Raw genomic sequence first — 18,534 nt, forward strand, 5'->3', positions numbered from 1 at the left:
TAGGTTACCGGTAGACATGGAAATATGCAATGATGAAAGGTCACATTTTATGTTGAAAACATGGTGCACCGAGGCTAATAGTGAAGAGGGAAGAGGAACCAACAAAACCTGAGTGAATTAAATGGTAAGGGTCTTAGTACGAAGGAGGGCACAACATGGTTGAGCAAAATTATAAATGTCTTCTATGATTTGACTACGATGAAATTGTTTCTTATCGACTTAATATGGATACATAACATAATGCATAAAGATACATGATGTCGTTATCCTATTTATTTGAAACATTATGACTTAAGTTATTCTAAACTTCTTAATGTATTCAGCATTGCTATAACACGGTTACATGTTAGTGAAAATTCTCAAATTTCAAAGCAACGTCACAAAAATTAAAGCCACCGATGTACCATCTGCCTTTTTGCATCATTTTAAAATTTATGGTATATTTTATTTTTTCTCTTTTAGAATTGCAACGTAGGAGGACAAAACTTTAAGGTTTATTTTTTCTTTCATTAAAACTCATGTTAAATTCACATTAGTTTTGAGTGAGCAAGCATATCATTTAGTCATTGTTACACAGTTAATTTAAACATTAAATTAAGAATCTTTTTTGTTTAAATCATACCGAATTCGGTCATTATTTTATACATCACTTAATGTTTGAGTACAAAAAAAAATCCTATATAGATAAATTGTCATAGCTTTTAATTTTTAATTTGTTATTATTATGAGTTACAATAATGGCATCAATAGTAATGAAAGCAACCAAGTATCCATTTATTTTGGTGAAAAACACAAGAACGAAATCATTTGCATCTTTGGCGATGTATAATCAAAGCAATTTTTTATTGAAAACCATGGTTGCTAAAAAGATATTAGTAAGCTTCAGGATGAGCAATGGCATAGGCCTCAATTTCCTTGAAGGTGTTCTTATATGCTTCTTTGGAACCATTAAGAATATCTTCACTTAGGTGGGCATCAGGTTTGCAATTAAACACAGTTGTATGCTTGTATACCGATCCACCGTTAGGAGATGGTACGAACTTAACATGATGAGTCGCCGAGTCAATAATGCCTAACAACGCATCACCTTCAAAGACTGTGTAACTAACACTTAGATTGCTTGTGTCGATGGCATCGATTCTGTTCTTTGAATTTTTATAAGGAACACCTAGACATACATTACAAAACATATTATGGAAACATATATGAAAAAAAAAAACCTACTAATATGTATTACAATATCCTTCCGGTACATGAATAATATATACTAAACACATAATATAAGTTATTTACGAAATACTAACCATCCCCGAAGATCATACTCTTGATGCTTCCAACACCACCATCACCTTCGATAATGCTAATGGATTTGAATGTTTTAGGGTCGACCTTTGGCGCGAGGGTGTCGAAATCTGCATAGACTTTAAAAAGTTTCGTAGACGGAAGGGAAGAAGAGATCTCAACTTCAGTTAGTGGTGATGACAGCCATTATTAACTAATTCCAAAAAAATGAAAAGTAAGAAGATGAATGTATTTGTTGCGTTGAGATTTGAGTAAGGATAGAGGTATTTATAAGGTTGGAAGGCTGGATTAACAAACATCTAATGTTTTCTAGATGTTCATTGGCATTGCTGAATACTCTTTCCATGAGTTCTTCATTGTTGACCCCACCACTTCCACGTTTTACTTAAAATATGAACACGTTCTCATTTTATATAGGCTTTTAGCAAAACTATTTTATTCTCCACAACTTTCTCATATCTCATTTACTTAAGTTATTCTTATTGACGTATGAAACCAAGACTATGAATGTCAGCCTTCAAATATATTATTCATGTATAACGAGGAGCAGATTTTCTCATTTATACGAACGATTGATTTTGGAAAAGTATATTGTCACAATTTTATCGAGCTTCTCTTCCATCTAATATATAATGTTTTAATATCAAACAAATATTATTATGAAAATATTTAACATGTAGATAGTCATGAGACGTTAAACAATATAAGCAATCAATTGTGGTTTTATTAACTGGTCAACCTGAGAAAATTTAAAACGTACATCTAGAAAATAACCAAGATTAAGAAGTACTACAGCTTAATAAATATTAAAATTTTCATGTACTACTATATCATCTAATGTTTTGTTCTAGAACGCATTGTCTGTTTAATGTGTCCAGTTGAGAAGATTCCACCATCATCAACAATATAACATAAATATGTTAGAAAACAAAAGTTCTGTTTCCCGAATTTTGGATTATTCCAATTATTGATTCTTTCCTTATCCTCTTCACGTAATTTTAGTCCTTTATTGTGTTTCTTTTTCTTAGCCTTGAAGATAGGATCTCTTATTTCCTTCCTTTGTATATATTGTATTCCCCTGTAATGAATGAATAGAGAATATAATTGACTTCCAAAATTTTATATGGTATCAGAGCGGGTTACGTACCGCTTGAACAAAACCCTAAAATAACAATCTCCATTCAACATGGCTGGGGAAGACGACAATGGCAGCGGCTCATCAAACAAGACTAACAACGAAACATCCGACCATGGCTCTCCTTACTACCTTCACCCGTCAAACTATCCGAGGCAAATGCATGTGAATGAAACATTAAACGACAACAACTATGTTGATTGGGTTCAAGAAATGGAGAATTTTCTGTTTGCGAAAAATAAAATAGGGTTCGTTGACGGAACCCTTCAGAAACCAGAGAAGACACACGCTAATCACATGGGGTGGCTTCGATGCGATGCCATGATTAAAGGGTGGCTGACTACAGCCATGGAAAGGGAGGTCAGATCTAGTGTCAAATACGCTAGCACTGCCGAAGAAATCTGGAACGACCTTCGTGAACTCTTCGGGAAGGAAAGCCCACCTAGGGCGTATGAACTAAAACAACTTCTCACAACAACTACGCAAGACGGGGCTTCTGTTTCTGCATATTACACCAAGCTAAGGGCACTTTAGGATGAGATAAGTTCAGTTTTTAATATACCCAAATGTTCTTGTGCAGGTTGCAAATGTGGGATCAGTAAAAGACTCACTGAACTAAGAGACAAGGAGAGATTATACGAGTTCTTACTTGGACTCGACAGTACTCGACAGTGAGTCATCCACGATCAGAACCCAAATATTAGCAATGAAGCCTATTCCTACTTTAGGTGAGGCATACCACCTTGTGGCAGAAGACGAGCAGCAACCGGCAATCTCAACCGGAAAAAGGACCAATAGTGAAACAGCTGTGTTTCAAGCTCACATAAAGCATGATGCTGATGTTTGGTCACAGAGAAAAATGGGTCCAAGAAATGGATAAAGAGGAGGAAACGATAAAGTTGAACATTGTGATTTTTGCGGGAAAAATAGACACACTCGCGACGGTTTTTTCAAGCTGATCGGGTACCCGGAATGGTGGCCCGACAAAGGGAAACCAGAAAAAGGAAAAGCGAAAGCAACTTTTGTTGAAACAGAACGGGACTCAATGAATGATAAGCATGGTGATGAAAAGATTACTATAGCTGGACTAAGCAGCAAACAGTATAGGCAATTTGTCAATCTGCTCACAACGAAAAATTCTCAGAATATTGATGTTACTCAACCGGCAGCCAACATGGCAGGTAATTTTGATGAAGGTAACGATTGGGTTGTAGACTCAGGTTGTACCGAGCACATAACCCACATTCTTGATTCCCTTCACAACAATGTTGAACCATCACATGAATTACCTGTGACAATACCAAATGGCGACTCTATTCCTGTAAAAGGAAAAGGAACTTGTACTTTACCTAACGGGAGTGAAATCCGAGATATTTTATATGTTCCAGACTTCACGTGTAACCTGTTATTTGTTAGCCGGTTAACAAAAGGACTTAAATGCGCCATAACATTCTTCCCAGATTTTTTTGTTATGCAGGACTTGAGTTTGAGGAGATTGATTGGGACGGGTAGTTGCCAACGAGGTCTATATGGGATGAAAGTCAAAGAAAATAAAAGAGAAGCCTTAGCAACAACAGGTGAAGTATGGCACAAACGCTTGGGACATGCCTCACATAACAAACTTTAACATTTTGATTTTTTTTCTTTAAGCTCGAACAATATGGTTTGTGACTCTTATGCAAGGGCAAAGTTTACTAGATTGCCCTTTTCTACTAGTTCTATCAAATCAACAAAGTGTTTTGAACTTTTACATTGCGATATATGGGGAAAATATTGAACGCCTTCACTTACGCATGCTAATTATTTTCTTACGGTTGTTGATGATTTTAGTCGATCAGTATAGGTTTTTCTTTTACGACATAAATATGATGCAAGTGATTGCTTGATTGGTTTCTTTAAAATGATCAATACTCAATTTAATAAATGTGTAAAATGGGTCCGGTGTGATAATGGGGGGGGGGGGGGGGGGGGGGGGGAGTTCACCTCGAATCGCATGGTGAACTTCTACACGGAACAAGGAATTCTTCTCGAAACCACTTGTCCCCATAACCCTCAACAAAATGGGGTTGTTGAGCGAAAACATCGACATCTACTCGAGACAGCAAGAGCTCTACGATTTGAAGCAAAGTTACCTTCTACCTTTTGGGGCGAGTGCATCTTAACGGCGACTTACATCATAAATCGTCTCCCTTCCAAGACGATCGACAACAAAACCCCATACGAAATTGTCTACCACCAAAAACCAAGTTATGACCACATGAAAGTTTTTGGTTGTCTTGCATATTATCGCAACACAGAAACGAGAGGAGATAAGTTCGAGGAAAGGGGGAGACCGGGAATTTTCTTGGGCTACCCGCATGGCACGAAGGGATATAAGATTTTTGATATAAAGAACAAGAAAATGGTGGTGTCAAGAGACGTAAAATTTGTTGAGAATATGTTTCCCCATGGCAAAGAAAAAATACAAATTGAAAATGAAGAAGGCAATATATTTGAAGCACCCACATGGCATCACAAAACCTTTACCGATGAACAAACCGTCACTAATAAAGAAGATGATCAAAGTGTACCAGTGGGCCATGAAGAAGTTAATGTTCCGCAAAATATGCATGAAGATGATTTCCCCATGCAAGACAACGTTGACAGTGTGAATGTAAATTCAAGTGGCATGCACATGGAGTCAAATAATTCACACACGCATGAAGAAGATTCGGTTGAAATTAATGTTGAAAATCCTCCACTCACTAGAGAAAGAAGGAACAGGTCGCGACCGGCCTACCTCGATGACTGCATTGTTAACTTGCCATCATCCATAGACCAAGCAACACCCGTCACCAATCGAGACTCCTCTACGGTACATTCTTTAGCCAGTTTTATTTCTTACAAAAATTGCACTCATTCTCACAGAGCATTCCTAGCGGGAATCAGCACCAATAATGAGCCAAAGAGTTTCAACCAAGCCGTAAAAAATGTGAATCGGAGAGAAGCCATGAAGAAGGAGATACGATCCCTTGAACAAAACGGTACATGGACACTTGAAGAATTGCCGAAAGGGAAGCGTGCGATTGATTCAAAATCGATATATAAAATAAAATACAAACCGAATGGCGAGATCGAAAGACACAACGCGAGACTAGTAGCAAAGGGTTTCACTCAAATGGAAGGCATTGACTTTCATGACACGTTCGCCCCGGTAGCCAAACTCGTCACCGTTCAGACCCTTTTAGCAGTGGCGGTAAAAAAAAATTGGATTATCAATCAACTTGACGTAAACAATGCCTTCTTACACGGAGAACTACACGAAGAGGTCTATATGAAAATCCCACAAGGTTTCGAGAAAGGAAAGGAAAACAAAGTATGCCGTCTCAGAAAATCCCTTTACGGTCTCAAGCAAGCTTCAAGGAATTGGTATCAAAAATTTACTTCATCGTTACATATGATCGGTTGTAGACAGTCTCAAGCGGACCACTCGTTATTCATCTTTAAAATAGAAAACGCATTCGTGGCGGCACTCATATATGTAGACGATGTCATAATTGTGGGAAACGATGTGAAAAAGATCAAAGAAACTAAAACATTCTTGAATGAGAAGTTTAGCATTAAGGATCTAGGCCCCTTGAAATACTTCTTAGGTATCGAAGTGACTCGTACTCGAGACGGAATAGTGCTCAATCAAAGGAAGTATATTCTTGATATCCTGGAGGATAGTGGAATGATGGGGTGTCGGCCTAGCACTTTTCCCATGGAGCAAAATGCTAAACTCCAAAAGAATGATGAAGATAAGCGAGTGGATGCAAATAAATATAGAAGACTAGTAGGAAGATTGCTATACTTACAAGCAACCAGGCCCGATATTACCTACTCGGTTAACGTTTTAAGCCAGTTTGTGACGGATCCTCGTGAAAGTCACATGAATGCTGCTATGAGGGTGTTGAGATACTTAAAAGCTACACCGGCACAGGGGATACTCCTTCAAAAGGAGGGTGAAGAAAATTTAATTGCCTATACCGATTCAGATTGGCTTGGGTGTCCAGATACGAGAAGATCCAGGACCGGTTACTTATTACTTCTGGGGGGTGCCCTGATATCATGGAAATCGAAAAGGCAGTCTGTTGTGTCTCGCTCTTCCACAGAAGCTGAATATCGAGCAATGGCAACTACGGTTAGTGAAGTCATTTGGCTTCGATGACTTCTAAAAGAGTTAGGTCTAGAACAAAGTGATCCTACTCAACTATTATGTGACAACATGGCTGTGAAACACATTGCAAACAATCCGGTATTTCACGAGCGCACCAAGCACGTTGAAATGGATTGTTATTTTGTCCGTGAACGTGTCGAGTCGAAAGAAGTGAAGCCGTTACACATCGACACTAAGTCTCAAGTTGCGGATTTGTTTACCAAAGCTTTGGGAGCTAAACAACTTCAATCTCTACTTAACAAGTTGGGCATTTGCAACCTTCATGCTCCAACTTGAGGGGAGTTTTGGATTATTCCAATTATTGATTCTTTCCTTATCTTATTCACGTAATTTTAGTCCTTTATTGTGTTTCTTTTTCTTAGCCTTGAAGATAGGATCTCTTATTTCCTTCCTCTGTATATATTGTATCCCCCTGTAATGAATGAATGGAGAATATATATATACCGCGTATATGCAAATGATGTGACTAACCAGTCTACCAAGGACATGTCTCCCTCAAAAACCTAGTTTTAAAAAAATCCCGTACAAAACAATTCGTCCAACTGTTATTGAACAGAAGAAAAAAAAACACAACCCAAAAAACTCCCAAAACCGGGAATTTCAGTAATCTCACAACGCAACACTATAAAAGTGACTTGTCTCTTTATTATGTTCTTCACCTTCCATACCCTCACGAGGAAATTGTATCTACTCTCATACCCTAGAAGTTTTTGAATTAAATGAAGTCGAACGAAGCCAACTAACTTCTAGACACTACTTTGTCATTATCTATCAATTCTATCACTATAATTTAAATACTCAAGAAATTATGTTTTAATTTGTTATCTACCAACCAGAAAAAATCCCGTAAGACCTCTTCATATCGTTGAAGAAACGTTTAGATCCCCTCTTACAACGCATCAATTTACGACAAACAAGTCCATCAATAATCCGTTGGAAAACCCATTTTACGGAAGTTGTTTTGACAAAAAAAAAAAAAAAAAAAAAAAAAACAAAAACCAAAACCAAAAAACAAAATATCCTTGGGGAGAAACCCATTTAGGTTATTGGAGACATGAGAAAGTTATTTTTCAACGGCCGTTTCTTATCGAATTTCCGGTGTAAAACCTATTGAAACTAGTGGCGACGGTTAACCGACAAATCGTAATTTTTAGCACTTTTCGACTGAATCTTGGTTCAAGGTAAGTGTCATGTCTCGAAGGGAATATTAGCAAATTTGAATTTAGGTTACCGGTAGACATGGAAAAATGGGATGATGAAAGGTCATGTTTTATGTTGAAAACATGGTGTTCCGAGGCTAATAGTGAAGTGGGAAGAGGAACCAGCAAAACCTGAGTGAATTAAATGGTAAGGGTCTTAAGTACGAAGGAGGGCACAACATGGTTGAACAAAATTATAAATGTCTTCTATGATTTGAGTACGATGAAATTGTTTCTTATCGACTTAATATGGATACATAACATAATGCATAAAGATACATGATGTCGTTTTCCTATTTATTTGAAACATTATGACTTAAGTATTCTAAACTTCTTAATGTATTCAACATTGCTATAACACGGTTACCTGTTAGTGAAAATTTTCAATTTTCAAAGCAACCTCACAAAAATTAAAGCCACGGATGTACCATCTGCCTTTTTGTATCATTTTAAAATTTTGGTATATTTTATTTTTTCTCTTTTAGAATTGCAACGCAGGAGGAGAAAACTTTAAGGTTTATTTTTTCTTTCATTTAAACTCATGTTAACTTCACATTAGTTTTGAGTGAGTAAGCATATCATTTAGTCATTGTTACACAGTTAATTTAAACATTAAATTAAGAATCTTTTTTGTTTAAATCATACCGAATTCGGTCATTATTTTATACATCACTTAATGTTTGAGTACAAAAAAAAAAAAAAAAAATCATGCATAGATAAATTGTTATAGCTTTTAATTTTTAATTTATTATTATTATGAGTTACAATGATGGCATCACTAGTAATGAAAGCAAACAAGTCTCCATTTATTTTGGTAAAAAACACAAGAACGAAATCATTTGCATCTTTAGCGATGTATAATCAAAGCAATTTTTTTATTGAAAACCATGGTTGCTAAAAAGATATTAGTAAGCTTCGGGATGAGCAATGGCATAGGCCTCAATTGCCTTGAAGGTGTTCTTAAATGCTTCTTTGGAACCGTTAAGAATATCTTCACTTAGCTGGGCATCGGGTTTGCAATTAAACACAGTTGTATGCTTGTATACCGATCCACCGTTAGGAGATGGTACGAACTTAACATGATGAGTCGCCGAGTCAATAATGCCTAACAACGCATCACCTTCAATGATTGTGTAACTAACACTTAGATTGCTTGTGTCGATGACATCGATTCTGTTCTTCGAATTTTTATAAGGAACACCTAGACATACATTACAAAACACATTATGGAACCATATATTAAAAAAAAACCTACTAATATGTATTACAAGATCCTTCCGGTACATGAATAATATATACTAAACACATAATATAAGTTATTTACGAAATACTAACCATCCCCGAAGATGATACTCATGATGCTTCCAACACCACCATCACCTTCGATAATGCTAATGGGTTTGAATGTTTTAGGGTCGACCTTTGGCGCGAGGGTGTCGAAATCTGCATAGACTTTAAAAAGTTTCGTAGACGGAAGGGAAGAAGAGATCTCAACTTCAGTGGTGATGACAGCCATTATTAGCTAATTTCCAAAAATTGAAAAGTAAGAAGATGTATGTATTTGTTGCGTTGAGATTTGAATAAGGATAGAGGTATTTATAAGGTTGGAAGGCTGGATAAACAAACATCTAATGTTTTCTAGATGTTCATTGGCATTGCTGAATACTCTTTCCATGAGTTCTTCATTGTTGACCCCACCACTTCCACGTTTTACTTAAAATATGAACACGTTCTCATTTTATATAGGCTTTTAGCAAAACTATTTTATTCTCCACAACTTTGTCATATCTCATTTACTTAAGTTATTCTTATTGACGTATGAAACCAAGACTATGCATGTCAGCCTTAAAATATATTATTCATGTATAACGAGGAGCAGATTTTCTCATTTATACGAACGATTGATTTTGGAAAAGTATATTGTCACAATTTTATCCAGCTTCTCTTCCATCTAATATATAATGTTTTAATATCCAACAAATATTATTATGAAAATATTTAACATGTAGATAGTCATGAGACGTTAAACAACATAAGCAATCAATTGTGGTTTTATTAACTAGTCAACCTGAGAAAATTTAAAACTTACATCTAGAAAATAACCAAGATTAAGAAGTATACAGCTTAATCAATATTAAAATTTTCATGTACCACCATATCATCTAATGTTTTGTTCTAGAACGCATCGCCTGTTTAATGTGTCAGAGAAGATTCCACAATCATCAACAATATAACATATATATGTTAGAAAACAAAAATTCTTTTTCCCGACAAAATTGCATATACCGCGTATATGCAAATGATGTGACTAACCAGTCTACCAAGGACATTTCTCCCTCAAAAACCTAGTTTAAAAAAAAATCCCGTGCAAAACAATTCGTCCAACAGTTATTGAACTGAAGAAAAACGAAAAAAAATGCAACCCTAAAAACTCCAATAAACGGGAATTTCAGTAATCTCACAACGCAACACTATAAAAGTGACTTGTCTATTTATTATTTTCTTCAGCTTCCATACTCTCACGAGGAAATTGTATGTACTCCCATACCCTAGAATCTATGAATTATTTGAATTAAATGAAGTCGAACGAAGCCAACTAACTTGTAGACACTACTTTGTCATTATCTATCAATTCCATCACTATACTTTAAATACTCAAGCAATTAAGTTTTAATTTGTTATCTACCAACCAAAAAAAATCCCGTAAGACCTCTTCATATCGTTGAAGAAACGTTTATATCCCCTCTTACAACGCATCATTTTGCGACAAACAAGTCCATCAATAATCCATTGAAAAACCCATTTTACGGATGTTGTTTTGACAAAAAAAAAACAAAATACAAAAATGAAAATATATGTGGGGAGAAACCGATTTAGGTTATTGGAGACATGAGAAAGTTATTTTTCAACGACCGTTTCTTATCGAATTTTCCGGTGTAAGACCTATTGAAACTAGTGTCGATGATTTATCGACAAATCGTAATTTTTAGCACTTTTCGACTGAATCTTGGTTCAAGGTAAGTGTCATGTCTTGATGGGAATGTTAACAAAATTGAATTTAGCTTATCGGTAGATATGGAAAAATGGGATGATGAAAGGTCACATTTTATGTTGAAAACATGGTGTTCCGAGGCTAATACGGAAGAGGGAAGAGGAACCAGCAAAAGCAAAACCACCTGAGTGAATTAAATGGTAAGGGTCTTAGTACGAAAGAGGGCACAACATGGTTGAACAAAATTATAAATGTCTTCTATGATTTGAGTACGATGAAATTGTTTCTTATCGATTTAATATGGATACATAAAATAATGCATAAAGATACATGATGTCGTTTTCCTATTTATTTGAAACATTATTACTTAAGTGATTCTAAACTTCTTAATGTATTCAGCATTGCTATAACACGGTTACCTGTTAGTGAAAATTTTCAATTTTCAAAGCAACCACACAAAAATTAAAGCCATCGATGTACCATTTGCCTTTTTGCATCATTTTAAAATTTATGGTATATTTTATTTTTTCTCTTTTAGAATTGCAACGTAGAAGGAGAAAAATGTAAGGTTTATGTTTTCTTTCATTAAAATTCATGTTAACTTCAAATTAGTTTTGAGTGAGTAAGGATATCATTTAGTCATTGTTACACAGTTAATTTAAACATTAAATTAAGCATCTTTTTCGTTTACATCATATGGAATTCGATCAATATTTTATACATCATTTAATGTTTGAGTACAAAAAAAATATTCCTAAATAGATAAATTGTTATAGCATTTAATTTTTAATTTATTATTATTATGAGTTACAATGACGGCATCACTAGTAATGAAAGTAGCAAAAAGGCATTTGGCCTAGTGTTAAGGAGTGATCCTCTCAAATGAGAGGTCATGGGTTCAAGTTTTTTAGGAGAAATAGGTGATATTTAGGAGTAGGTTTATACATAGTTTGTAGTTTCAAAAAAAAAAAAAAAACTAGTAATGAAAGCAAACAAGTATCCATTTATTTTGGTGAAAAACACAAGAACGAAATCATTTGCTTCTTTAACGATGTATAATCAAAGCAATTTTTTATTGAAAACCATGGTTGCTAAAAAGATATTACTAAACTTCAGGATGAGCAATGGCATAGGCCTCAATTGCCTTGAAGGTGTTCTTATATGCTTCTTTGGAACCATTAAGAATATCTTCACTTAGCTGGGCATCAGGTTTGCAATTAAAAACAGTTGTATGCTTGTATACTGATCCACCGTTAGGAGATGGTACGAACTTAACATGGTGAGTCACCGAGTCAATAATGCCTAACAACGCATCACCTTCAAAGATTGTGTAACTAACACTTAGATTGCTTGTGTCGATGTCATCGATTCTGTTCTTTGAATTTTTATAAGGAACACCTAGACATACATTACAAAACACATTATGGAACCATATATGAAAAAAAAAAACTACTAATATATAATACAAGATCTTTCCGGTACATGAATAATATATACTAAACACATAATATAAGTTATTTACGAAATACTAACCCTCCCCGAAGATTATACTCTTGATGCTTCCAACACCACCGTCACCTTCGATAATGCTAATGGATTTGAATGTTTTAGGGTCGACCTTTGGCGCGAGGGTGTCGAAATTTGCATAGACTTTAAAAAGTTTCGTAGACGGAAGGGAAGAAGAGATCTCAACTTCAGTGGTGATGACAGCCATTATTAACTAATTTCCAAATAATTAAAAGTAAGAAGATGAATGTATTTGTTGCGTTGAGATTTGAGTAAGGATAGAGGTATTTATAAGGTTGGAAGGCTGGATAAACAAACATCTAATGTTTTCTAGATGTTCATTGGCATTGCTGAATACTCTTACGATGAGTTCTTCATTGTTGACCCCACCACTTCCACGTTCTACTTAAAATATGAACACGTTCTCATTTTATATAGGCTTTTAGCAAAACTATTTTATTCTCCACAACTTTGTCATATCTCATTTACTTAAGTTATTCTTATTGACGAATGAAACCAAGACTATGAATGTCAGCCTTCAAATATATTATTCATGTATCACGAGGAGCAGATTTTCTCATTTTTACGAACGATTGATTTTGGAAAAGTATATTGTCACAATTTTATCCAGCTTCTCTTCCATCTAATATATAATGTTTTAATATACAACAAATATTATTATGAAAATATTTAACATGTAGATAGTTATGAGACGTTAAACAACATAAGGAATCAATTGTGGTTTTATTAACTAGTCAACCTGAGAAAATTTAAAACTTACATCTAGAAAATAACCATGATTAAGAAGTATTACAGCTTAATAAATATGAAAATTTTCATGTACCACCATATCATCTAATGTTTTGTTCTAGAACGCATCGTCTGTTAATGTGTCCATTTGAGAAGATTACAACATCAACAATATAACATATATATGTTACAAAACAAAAATTCTGTTTCCCGAAAAAATTGCATATACCGCGTATATGCAAATGATGTGACTTACCAGTCTACCAAGGACATTTCTCCCTCAAAAACCTAGTTTAAAAAAAATCCCGTGCAAAACAATTCGTCCAACTGTTATTGAACAGAAGAAAAACGAAAAAAAACGCAACCCCAAAAACACCCAAAACCGGTAATTTCAGTAATCTCACAATGCAACACTATAAAAGTGACATGTCCATTTATTATTTTCTTCAGCTTCCATACCCTCACGAGGAAATTGTATCTACTCCCATACCCTAGAATCTATGAAGTTTTGAATTAAAGGAAGTTGAACGAAGCCAACTAACTTCTAGACACTACTTTGTCATTATCTATCAATTCCATCACTATAATTTAAATACTCAAGCAATTAAGTTTTAATTTGTTATCTACCAACCACAAAAAAAATCCAGTTAGACATCTTCATATCATTGAAGAAACGTTTAGATCCCCTCTTACAACGCATCATTTTACGACAAACAAGCCCATCAATAATTCATTGGAAAACCCACTTTATGGATGTTGTTTGGAAAAAAAACAAAAAAATAAAACAAAACAAAAAACAAAATATCCGCACGGAGAAACCCATTTAGGTTAGTGGAGACATGAGAAAGTTAATTTTCAACAGCCGTTTCTTATTGAATTTTCCGGTGTAAAACCTATTGAAACTAGTGTCAACGGTTTACCGACAAATCGTAATTTTTAGCACTTTTCGACTAAATCTTGTTTCAAGGTAAGTGTCATGTAACACCCCAATTTTCATATATAGATTATATAATAAATAACCGTTCCAACATCTCCCAAGATCAATTCTAAACTTACTTATAGACTAAAGTACAGCGGAAGCAAAATAAAATAAAATAAAATCTTCGGTTAAACAACTTCGGGTGTTACGTCTTTGCGGAATTCCTCTGCCGTCTTCTGGATCAATCCTTCTCCTTGGATTTTTCACTGCCACTTGCTAAATAGTTTCGTGGGTTGCACACATTTAAAGTTTCTAAATGGGTAAGCCTAGGGCCTAGTGAGTTCGTGTTGCACATACATGTCCATCACTTAAAAAAAACAAATAGTTTTATCATATATCTTCAATAAATCATACAACAAATATATCACCCGATCACCTAATTTAGGGGAACGATTAATTATCCAGAGAAAGAACCAAAAGTTCATTTCCCTTCTCCTTGAGACAACTCATCATCCATTTTACTCAAGTATTTTAAATATCCAAGGAAATGAGTATGACTCTCAATTTCTATCCCCGCCGATCACACACATCCGTCATGCTCACGGCGAATAAACATCCACCCGTTCCCGCTAAACATGTCATCCGAAAACACACCCAGTAGATAACAAATCCAAAATAACATTTTTACGCAACCATACTTATCATAAAACATACTGTCAATAAATAAATAAAAACCACATAGTAAACGCATGATAAACATTTATGTGCGAGCAACCACAGAACACGAAAAACTCACCTCGTAAACGACAAATCCTAACCGAATCTTGTCACGCTACACGCACCTACATTCCACCAACAAGTTTTCTAAGGCAATAAATCCTAGAAAAACATCCTACGTGTTCATTTTTGTTCCATTATCCATGTGTCTCGTTCAGCCGATCAAAATAATCATCATTTACGTTAGTTAAAACGTACGTAATAGTTTTAGTACAAGTATTATCTTGTGTTGCATCAATATTTTCATATAAATAAAGTTTCATTCTTAAATATAACACTCATATATTAAAACAATTAAAACGTTGAAATAAAAAAAATGTTTGGTTTTAATAATAACAATAACTAGCTGCTTAGTAAAACTTGATAGACCATTTTTTGTCATTCAGACGATTTCTAAATGAATTTAGAATTGTCAAAATGTTAATAGTTCAAGGACCATTTATGTAGTTTCAGTTTTTAATTCAAAATAAAAGGAATGAAAACGTTGTTTGAAAACTTGGTCAAAACCAGAGGGGCTCTTTCTGTAAATTTGAATCCCTCACAAATAAAAAGTACTCAGTTGACTAGTGTTTTTGCTACCCACCCAAAACAAAACCTGAAATTCATTTCTTTCTTTACCCAACACTATTTTTCTGCCATTTTTAAACAATTTGAAGCTTCAAAATTTTAGTAAAATTAATTTGTAAAACCAGCATTAATCATCTCCACTTCTTACCAAATGTATTCATAAATTACTTTTCAGAAATACTCTTGAAAGAATATGAATTTAAGCTTTTTTCCAAAACTCAAATACTTCAAAATCTTCATCAATCAATCTCCTATTGGCCCGAACAGAGACATTAGATGGAACCAAAACACTTAATGCAGACGTACAACACTAATTAAAGGACTGTACCAGGCTAAAATCAAAGAATCATACCTTAATTTGCTAGAAAGCTCCGAAAATCTTCAAGAATTTATAACCCCGATTTCTCCCTTGATTCTCAACCTTTTATTGCAATTCCAGTGGGGTTTTCATAGGGTTTTTCGATCTTTAGATAATGGCTAAGATTTTAACTACTAAAACCCTTTCACATGCTCGAATTTACTACATCATTAAGGGTGGCGGTTTTGAGGGTTTAAAACTCATTATCTCTCTTAATCAAATTCATTAACACCTAATTAATTTATCTAATTACTGAAATTACAGCTTAATTAACTTAGATATATATATATATATATATATATATATATATATATATATATATATATATATATATATATATATATTTATTTATTTGAGTTATCACAAACTTCCCCCCTTCGAAAAATTCCGTCCTCGGAATTTAAATTAAGTAAACAAATATGGATATTTGGTCTTCATATCACATTCGCTTTCTAATGTTGCATTCGATCCCTTGGTATCTCCAATCAATAAGCCACCCCCCGACTCGATCCTTAAGAAGGTCCAGTAGGTCAGAGACTCAACCTACCTTTACAAAACCGCACCATGTCTTTCCATGAGAATCCGTTCAATATTACTTTATCTCCACCTGAAGCACTTTTGGCTTCCTACGTTTAACCACCTAACCTTTTGGTGGTTCTTGTGCATCATCTAGTTATCAGTAATTTACTAAATTTTACCAGTACTTTGTTGGACAAGATCGAGTCTAACCATTTGTTTCTCCCTTAAATCATACCAACATAGTGGTACACTTCATACCATACAACTTAACCAACCTTTCATCAAGTATATTTCACCGAATGACACAATTTAAGGGAACATTTTAGATATCCAGAGAAAGAACCAATGGTCCACTTCCCTTCCCACTTGGCACAACACATTCATTATGCTCAAGCATTTAAATATCCAAGGAAATGAGTTACATCTCAAATCCTATCCCCGTCGGTCACAACACACTCGTTATGTTCCCGACTATCATACACCCATGTCCCCACTAAATTCGTCATCATACACCAGTTAAACAAATCTAAAAACTTTCCACTTATCCTCTACGATGGATTCTTTCTGACTCTTCTTTGGTCCACCCAGTAAACTGACAGTTACATCAATTCTTATCATTTTGAATCTTACTTGATTCATTCCTTTACCTATGACTTAGTGCATAAGGAACAATACCTCACAATTACAGTCTCTTAGAATTCCCACTCATCTTGTTGCCTCATGTTCAGTCATATCTGGTCAAACATGAAATTGACACTCTTGTAGTCAGTAAAGATCTTACACCTTCTTTGACTCTTGGTAATCTATGCATATTTATATCGTCCCATCGTTCTTCATGACAGACAACATCGGTGCACCCCACGGTGATGTACTGTGTCAAATAAAAGCCTTATCAAGAATCTTGCAACTGCTATTAAATTCTTTCAACCTTATTGGTGTACTCTCTCACTATCACATTTCCTTGTTCCGGTCTTAATAATTCTTCCTCCAACTGCTTGATCGTCGTTCGAGGAAAAACATCTCTTTAAAGATTCTTTCAAGCTCATCCCATGACATCCTATTGGTTGTATCTGACACCCTAACTACTTTTACCCTCCCCCATCAGTATAAAGCCTCATTTTTAAACATCGCCACAACTTAAACCACATTGTCCTTATTCGCCCACTTACTAGTATCAAATCTTTTCGTTATCCATGTTGATGATACGATAGGATGAATGACCCCGTGACACGTTCGTGGGTTACAAGTCATGAACGTCTTGTAACAATTACCTCATCATTTGTCGATTACATCTATCCTTGATCGTAATGCAACACTAAGGTCAGGAATTGAAACTGACATACAATATCTATAACTTTCCTCTTCATCAGCCATGTTATCACCGTTCACATTCTATAGTGCATCTTGGTACTGAACATTTACTTACGACAATGTATCTTGCATATCCTGAGCAATCTTGTTAATTAATTATTCTCGATAACCATATTTGTCGCACGACCTTGTCCGCTATCTCGACCCCGACCACGACCGCGATTGGATTTAGATCTGAGTTGCACCAATTGTGCTTATACCAGTGCTACGATGACTCCTAGACCTCTTCCCCTACCCCTACCTCCACCTCGACCCTGACCGCGCCAACAACTGGAAGCAGGGTTTACGAGAGTCTCTAGTATTTCTCCGAGTGTAACAATTTCGGCTCCAACTAGAATGCTTTCCTGCTCTAGTGTTACCCTAGTACGCCTCCCTGATATCCTTGAGGACATGATGCCTACTAGTAAGATATGGTCTAAATTAGTTGCTAGGTTACTTCTCGCTCCTTTTGTCTAAGCTTAAGTGTTTACGAAAACACTTAATCTACTTAAACCTGGCTCTGATACCAACTTGTAACACCCCAATTTTCATATATAGATTATATAATAAATAATCGTTCCAACATCTCCCAAGATCAATTCTAAACTTACTTATAGACTAAAGTACAGCGGAAGCAAAATAAAATAAAATAAAATCTTCAGTTGAACAACTTCGGGTGTTACGTCTTTGCGGAATTCCTCTGCCGTCTTCTGGATCAATCCTTCTCCTTGGATTTTTCACTGCCACTTGCTAAATAGTTTCGTGGGTTGCACACATTTAAAGTTTCTAAATGGGTAAGCCTAGGGCCTAGTGAGTTCGTGTTGCACATACATGTCCGTCACTTAAAAAAAACAAATAGTTTTATCATATATCTTCAATAAATAATACAACAAATATATCACCCGATCACCTAATTTAGGGGAACGATTAATTATCCAGAGAAAGAACCAAAAGTTCATTTC

At 35.1% G+C, this 18,534-nt stretch overlaps 2 protein-coding genes and 1 pseudogene across 2 annotated transcripts; all 3 read right to left on the bottom strand.

Annotated features, from left to right (window-relative positions):
* Positions 1 to 872: 872 nt before the first annotated feature.
* Positions 873 to 2,483, bottom strand: LOC145122523 (root allergen protein pseudogene; annotated as a pseudogene).
* Positions 2,484 to 8,616: 6,133 nt separating this feature from the next.
* Positions 8,617 to 9,424, bottom strand: LOC145120397 (root allergen protein-like). The gene is made up of 2 exons (XM_079056225.1): positions 9,170 to 9,424; positions 8,617 to 9,035 (listed from the first exon to the last, which is right to left on the bottom strand). Exons 1-2 carry the CDS (start codon positions 9,348 to 9,350, stop codon positions 8,740 to 8,742), a joined length of 477 nt encoding a protein of 158 aa, XP_078912351.1. The 5' UTR covers positions 9,351 to 9,424; the 3' UTR covers positions 8,617 to 8,739.
* Positions 9,425 to 11,809: 2,385 nt separating this feature from the next.
* On the bottom strand, positions 11,810 to 12,617 carry LOC145120322 (root allergen protein-like). Its single transcript, XM_079056153.1, has 2 exons — positions 12,360 to 12,617; positions 11,810 to 12,224 (listed from the first exon to the last, which is right to left on the bottom strand). The coding sequence occupies exons 1-2, from the start codon at positions 12,538 to 12,540 to the stop codon at positions 11,932 to 11,934; spliced, it is 474 nt and encodes a 157-aa protein (XP_078912279.1). The 5' UTR covers positions 12,541 to 12,617; the 3' UTR covers positions 11,810 to 11,931.
* Between the last annotated feature and the right edge of the window lie 5,917 nt (positions 12,618 to 18,534).

This window comes from Lactuca virosa, chromosome 6 (genome assembly GCF_052849685.1).
Source record: "Lactuca virosa cultivar CGN04683 chromosome 6, Lactuca_virosa_CGN04683_v6, whole genome shotgun sequence".
NCBI lineage: Eukaryota > Viridiplantae > Streptophyta > Magnoliopsida > Asterales > Asteraceae > Lactuca > Lactuca virosa.

Bases quoted from the DNA above. Each gene is read 5' to 3' on its own strand.
- LOC145120397 (XM_079056225.1), bottom strand. From the start codon at position 9,350: ATGGCTGTCATCACCACTGAAGTTGAGATCTCTTCTTCCCTTCCGTCT. The intron at 9,036-9,169 runs GTTAGTATTTCG...ATGTATGTCTAG, and splicing joins GAGTATCATCTTCGGGGATG to GTGTTCCTTATAAAAATTCG.
- LOC145120322 (XM_079056153.1), bottom strand. From the start codon at position 12,540: ATGGCTGTCATCACCACTGAAGTTGAGATCTCTTCTTCCCTTCCGTCT. The intron at 12,225-12,359 runs GTTAGTATTTCG...ATGTATGTCTAG, and splicing joins GAGTATAATCTTCGGGGAGG to GTGTTCCTTATAAAAATTCA.